This window comes from Prionailurus bengalensis, chromosome A1 (genome assembly GCF_016509475.1).
Source record: "Prionailurus bengalensis isolate Pbe53 chromosome A1, Fcat_Pben_1.1_paternal_pri, whole genome shotgun sequence".
NCBI classification, from domain to species: Eukaryota; Metazoa; Chordata; class Mammalia; order Carnivora; family Felidae; genus Prionailurus; species Prionailurus bengalensis.
The window spans coordinates 52,884,630-52,891,077 of NC_057343.1; the positions used below are offsets into that span (position 1 = coordinate 52,884,630).

Here is a 6,448-nt window from a genome sequence, read left to right on the forward strand (position 1 = left end):
GCACCGCTTTTCACATGAGTTATCTGAAAGTGAATTCTGATTCAGCAGAAAAATACATCATTCTCACCCCTTCCTCACTTTTTATCCCCCTTTCAATATCCTCCCCTGTATTTGTGGTTGAATTGAGTCTTGTTTTCTGACCGGCTCTACCAGGATTTGGCCCAGTATAAACAAAAATGCACCCAAATCATAAAACTGCTCTTCTTTCAGTTATGTTTTATTTGTAAGCATACTGGGACACATCCCCCTGTTGTATTTTGGCGCACAGAAATGGTTCTAATAGAAGTGGGGAGGGGGGAAAGGTAATAGAGCAAAGACATAACCAAGGAGAAAGCTCAGCAGACATAACATGGACAGGTAGATCAATCCGTGAGACATTTCAGGATTAACACTGGCAGTTTGTAACCACTGTGTGAGTGTGTGCATTAAAGAAAATATTTACAGTAATCTTCCTTTTTTTCCCCCTCTTCCTCTAAATACAAGAATATGACAAGAATGTTGTGTTTTCGGTGAAAACAGGCAGTAGACTGTGAAATCACACTATCCACAAAACGGTCTATCAGAAAGCTAGCCCAGTTTAGTGCTCAGTTTCAAATGCATAGAATGTTTGCGCTGCAAACAATGATATACAACGTAATTAAATAAATAATGCCTAACCAGAGTGAGACCTAATTGTGTTTCTTTCTGCACCTTTCAGATCATGCATGATTTCAGTCTTGTTAAATGGCAGAGTTTTCCTTTTCTCATTTGTCCGGTTTTTAATTTTTTAGTTCTTATTAAAGGATGGTAATAAACCATCTCCACATGAGATCGAAAGAGTATCTTGTGCACCAAGCACGCATTTTACCTAACCACCTTCAACTGTCTCTTTTTTTTTAATCCATCAGTTCATAAAGTATCTTGATTATTACTATGAAATACTATACATGATTTTCTATTTGGGAGACTGATAGTGCAAATTAAAGTTCTTGCTACCCAACATTTATCCCCAGCAATAAATTACTTTTGAATAATAATAATAGTAATAATAATAATAATAATAATAATAATGAAACACAGTTGTTCTGCTTTCCACCCCAACATGCAGACCCCTTTGAAACAAACGGAGGGCTTTAAACCTGTCTTCCTCTCTTCTGGGATTTAGTTGATTTTTCTCCCAGCCAAGTCCTGCTCCAATTGAAAGCAGAAACTTCTCGGATTTCAACGATTTCATGTTCTCTAAAAGAGAAAGAAAGGGTACCTAGAAGAGCAAGACGGGTCTTGTTCTGGGGAGAAAATGGGACAGAGTATCTCTCCTGGTGTCTTCCACCCCATCAGTCTAACTGAATCAATGGGGGGTGGAAATCAGTAGGTAGTTTAAAATAAACCACACTAAAAAATAAATGAAGGGGCAAGCACGGTCCATGGGGGGGGGAGGGGCAGGGGCAGGGAGGGGAGGAAGCTTATTTTGAAATAATGTTTTCCAGATCTTAGATACAAAAGCAAACATGAAAAGAGAAAAACCTTGCTAAAATGGTTTTACTTCACTAGAATAAAATACTTCGGGGCCCCTAAATTCTGCCTTTTAGTCAGCTCAAAGACTGTGTGTGTCTCTCTCTCCCTAACCGTCCCCACATGACAGTGACCAGGCCACAGTAGAGGCCAGGTCACCAGAAAACTTGGGACCCCTGAACAGCCACCCTCCCCCTTTCACCTGTGCTCCCACTCACTTTCCAGCAAATGGAGAGCAGCTATTGGATTCTCATTGGAAGCGAGAAAAATAAATCAAAGAGGACAGGGATGGGGTGGAGGTGACACTTGGAGGGAAAAAGTAAACACTGAGACAGAACAACTAGCTTCGCTACCCAGAATTTCACCCTCTGGTTCGTTTGGTTTTCGGTTTTTAACTCAGTTCATGTATGTAGGGTTGGGGTTGGTGGTAATAATGGTGGTGCTCTTTTTTCTCTTCCTTAGGGGGTAATGAAGCTGCAGAATACGGCTCCCCAGACTTAAGTTACTAAAGCATTTTTTCTTTGCTTTTGTTCTGTTTTGTTTTAGTTTGTCTTTATTTGTCTAGGTTTTTTTTTTTTTGTTTTTTTGTTTTTTGGTGGTTGGTAGGTTTGTTTTTGTACGTAGTTCCTTGGTCCCCAGGAGATTTTGACAAGTGTCTCTGGTCAAAAACAGTCCATTTCCCTACTCTTCCCCACTCTCCCCCCACCCCAACCCCCAGAACCAACCTGCTCCTCAAAACCCCTCCTCCAGTCTCCGCTTTCCTTCCCCTCAACTCCCCGCTCACCCAAAAGGTCCCTCTTTTTCCCCCACCTGGCTCTTGGGTGTCCACACCCAGCACCCAGTCCTCTTTGCCGTGGAGGATCAGGGGCAGAGGGAGCACAGAGAGGGTGGAAGAGAGTGCTCGAGGAGGGACTCCCCAAATGCAAGCAGGATAACGGACACTCCAAGTCTAGGGGGAAGCAGGCCCAAAGAAAGCTCCCGAAAAGCCCCTTCAGCTCCCCGCTCTGCCCCGCCCCGCACCTCCCACCCCCTCAGTAAGTGGCGGAGAATTTCATCCGCTTCTGCTTCTGTCTCTGGTTGCAAAACCACACCCGCACCACGTTCTTTTTGAGGTCCAGTTTCTCGGCGATGGCGGCGATCTTCTCGGAGGAGGGCCGGGGTTGTACGGCGAAGTAGGCCTCGAGGGAGCGCTTCTCAGGCGCTGCGATGGAAGTCCGCTTGCGCTTCTTCTCGCCGCCGTTGAAGAGCTCGGGCTTGTTCATTTTCTCGCGCTGCGCGCCCTCGGCCTCCTCGAGCCACGCCTGCAGGATGGGCTTGAGCGCGATCATGTTGTTGTGCGAGAGCGTGAGCGACTCGAACCTGCAGATGGTGCTCTGGCTGAGCGAGCCCACGCCCGGGATCTTGAGGTTGGCCAGCGCCGAGCCCACGTCGGCCTGCGTCACGCCCAGCTTGATGCGCCTCTGCTTGAAGCGCTCGGCGAACGCCTCGAGCTCGCGCGGGTCCGTGTCCGAGTCGCAGATGGACGCCAGGCCCGCCGCGCCCACCACGGCCGCTGCCGCCGACGCCGCCGCCACCTGCCCGGCCGCCGCCGCCGCCGCCGCCGCCGCCGCGCCGTGGTGCGCCGCCGCCGCCACCAGCCCGGGGTGCGGCAGACCCGACGGCATGTTCATGGCGGCCGCCGCCGCCGGGTGCGACAGGTGGCCTAGGCCGTGCATGTGCGGATGCGGGTGCGCCGAGCCGCCGAGCAGCCCGCCGCCCGGGCCGCCGCCGCCGCCCCCCGGGCCACCGCCGCCGCCGCCGCCCCCGGGGCCGCCGCCGCCTGGGCCACCGCCGCCCCCCGGGCCGCCGCCTCCCCCCGGGCCGTCGTGGGCGCCGCCGCCGCCGCCCGCCGCGCCCGCACCACCCGCGCCGGCCATGAGCGCGAGCGAGGGCGACGAAATATGGTCCAGCAGGTCGCCAGGCTCGAGCGCCTGGTGGTGGTGGTGGTGGTGGTGGTGGTGCGCCAGCGGCACGGTGGACGTGGACGTGCATGGCACGCTGTTCATCGTGTGGTACGTGGCGTCTGGCTTGAATGGGTGGCTCTTGCCCTGGGACACGGCGATGTCCACGGCCGCCAGCGCCTCTGCCCGCGCCAGCAGCGTTTCGTCTAGGCTGGCGAAGAGGTTGCTCTGCAGCTGCAGGCGACACAAACCAAACCAAAACAAAACACACACGCACACACAAAACAAAAACAAAACAACAACAAAAAAAGCAGAAACACAAAACAAAACCACACACAAGCCGGAAAGCACAAGCAAAGGGCAAACCAAACACAAAGCAATCAAAATAACAATAACGGGGGTGGGGATAGTGGAGAACAGGAAAGACGGAATGGGGGGCACATTGGGGACGAGACAGGGGGGATAGATGAGTAGGGACATATGTGTGGGGAGGGGGACAGATGCAGGGCAGAGGGGAACACAAGAACACATTCCGGGAACCGGCGTGGGAGACCAAAAAGGAGGGGGAAAAGAAGAAGAAATGGAGATGTAACTCGCAGCTGGGGACCCGTGTCACGCACCCGAACACGCACAGAGACCGCCTTTCCGAGGCGTGAAATTAACAGAGAAAGTGGAGGGAAGTCGAGAGTCACGGCCCCGGCGCTCCCCACTCTGATAGCAGGCGCCCGACACAGAGGCAGAGGCGACGGGAACACGACATTAAGCGCCACTGGACAAAACGTCCCTCGCAGCGGGATTCCTCTAAAAATCCCTGCCCGCAAATACCCGCACCTGGACCTGTGCGCACACCAGCACCCGACATGCAGTGTCTCGGAGACGGGGAGGGGGCAGGCGCGCGGGCCGGGGCCGCGGGCGTGGGGCGCTTACCGGCGGCGTGGGTAGGCAGGCCCGCCGGATGGCCTCAGAGCTGGAGTGCAGCGACGGGTACTTGTGCTCAGGGAGGGTGGGATGCATGGCAAAGTGAGGCTGCTTGCTGTTCATAGACATCATCTTGATGGCTTGGCATGTAAATCCACAAACACTCCGAAAGTCTGCCGGAAAGTGCGCACGCCGGCTCCCCCGGCCTCCCTTCGGAGGCTGCAGCCGCGGCGGCTGGCGGCGCGGAGGCGGCGGCCGCGCCGGGGGCTGCTGCTGCTCCTCTGCTGCCGCCGCTGCCGCCCAGCGCTCCCTTTGACCGTGCAGAGCGCCGCGCACCGGCCTCGCGATCCCACTTCTCCTACAGCTCTAGCCCCGCGCGCCGACGGGATGCACTCCTCTTACACCTGAGCCCCACTTCTCGCGGCCGGTTCGGGGAGCTCTCGCGAGAGCTCCCGGCCCCGCAGCGCTGACAGGCATCAGCTGTCTCCGTCTGTCTGGCGCGCGCTCTCTCTCTCCGCGGCGCCGTGCGTCTGCGCGCGCGCGCGCGCTCTCCCGGCCGCGACAGGCGCTTGGGAGCCGCTCTTATAGTGACCACCAGCAAGGACAGCGCAGGTGATGCACCTGTAGCTACCCGGGCATGCGCACTTGCACGCCTCACCTTTCCCACCGCGGCTCTGGAAAGATCAAAAGGGCTAGCTATTGTCTGAGGGTACGCACCTTTTAGGGGGAGAAAGACAAGATGCTCACAAGCCCGGTGGTGTTTTCCCTCTCTCAAACTCTCCCCCATCCCCACCGCAAGCCCTGAATATATGCGCATTACTTAGGCACACCTCCACTCCGGGATGTCTAACAAGCTGTTATATAATGTATACAGCTGGATATTTGTATGTTAAATTATGCCCGCGCATTCCTCTGTATACAGTATAAATAACAACACAGAAATGCAGAAGATGCTGTCTTTTGCTGCAAGAACCCGTTTCTTTCAAGGTTTATAAATAGGTTCCTGGAGGATAATCGCGGTGACAGACATTTGTTTGAAGCAGTCAGACGCTATTGATTTCCATATAATTTAATTTCCTCCGCATACTTTGTTGTTGTTGTTGTTGTTGTGAATATAACTGTGTCAGGCACCGACAGTGACAGCCACTTAGGAGCCACAAGGAGCGTGTGCGTTCTACCAGGGAACCGCTGTTGAAATGAAATTGTGCATTTCTCTTATTGTTTGTCTCCTTTAACCGTGTACAAACCCACATTTCAAACGAGCTCCGGGTGATCTGAGGCTTCTAGTAATCAAAAGGAAAAATAGTTAACAGGGTGTTGTTGGGATCCTTTCCTCTCCTCAGCGTGTACACACACACACACACACACACACACACTTTATGCTGGAAACTCCAGAAAAGGAAATTGCTTTAGAGAAAAAAGAATAAGATGTTGAAAAGAGAACTTTCTTTTCCCTTCCATCGTTTTGGCTTCTTTGCCTCTTATCTCTGCCTTTCTCTCTCCCTCCCTCCGTGTGTGTGTGTGTGTGTGTGTGTGTGTGTGTGTGTGTGTGTGTGTTTTCTCTTTTCCAATAGGAGATAGGATCAAGCCAGTTTATAGGAAAATGTGATTAAAATATTAATTCAAACCAACTTGAAAGAAAGAAACCTAAGCTCTGATCCGGACTTTATTTTTTATGTATGCTCTTATTGTGAAATCAAAACCTAAGAAGAATGAATCAATTAGCCAACCTGTTATATGGCCCTTGTGTGGCAGGCAGATCAAGGGCCTCCCGTGAGAACCACAGTTCAGGTGCCGAGTCCCCGGGGATACAGCACTTGCCCCGGGTGATAATAACAGCCCAGATGCTATCACATCTGTGGCAAGAGAGCTGGAGAGCGGCAAGAGGCTACTTATGGGAGGCAGAGATCAGATAAATAATCTTTCTGGTCCTTCTCACATCAAAGAGGTCTGTATTTCTACCGCAGAGCCGATCTTATTTCTATAAACCTTAATTTGAGTTCGCGTGGATCTTTTCTTCCAATAAACGCGTCCGTATTTGTCATATATTAGCACTCAATACTCAAATTCCAAGAAGAGCCCACAGGCGTCACCATGGC

At 52.5% G+C, this 6,448-nt stretch overlaps 1 protein-coding gene across 1 annotated transcript; it reads right to left on the bottom strand.

Annotated features, from left to right (window-relative positions):
* Positions 1-2,228: 2,228 nt before the first annotated feature.
* On the bottom strand, positions 2,229-4,955 carry POU4F1 (POU class 4 homeobox 1). The gene is made up of 2 exons (XM_043581201.1): positions 4,359-4,955; positions 2,229-3,665 (listed from the first exon to the last, which is right to left on the bottom strand). Exons 1-2 carry the CDS (start codon positions 4,479-4,481, stop codon positions 2,523-2,525), a joined length of 1,266 nt encoding a protein of 421 aa, XP_043437136.1. The 5' UTR covers positions 4,482-4,955; the 3' UTR covers positions 2,229-2,522.
* Between the last annotated feature and the right edge of the window lie 1,493 nt (positions 4,956-6,448).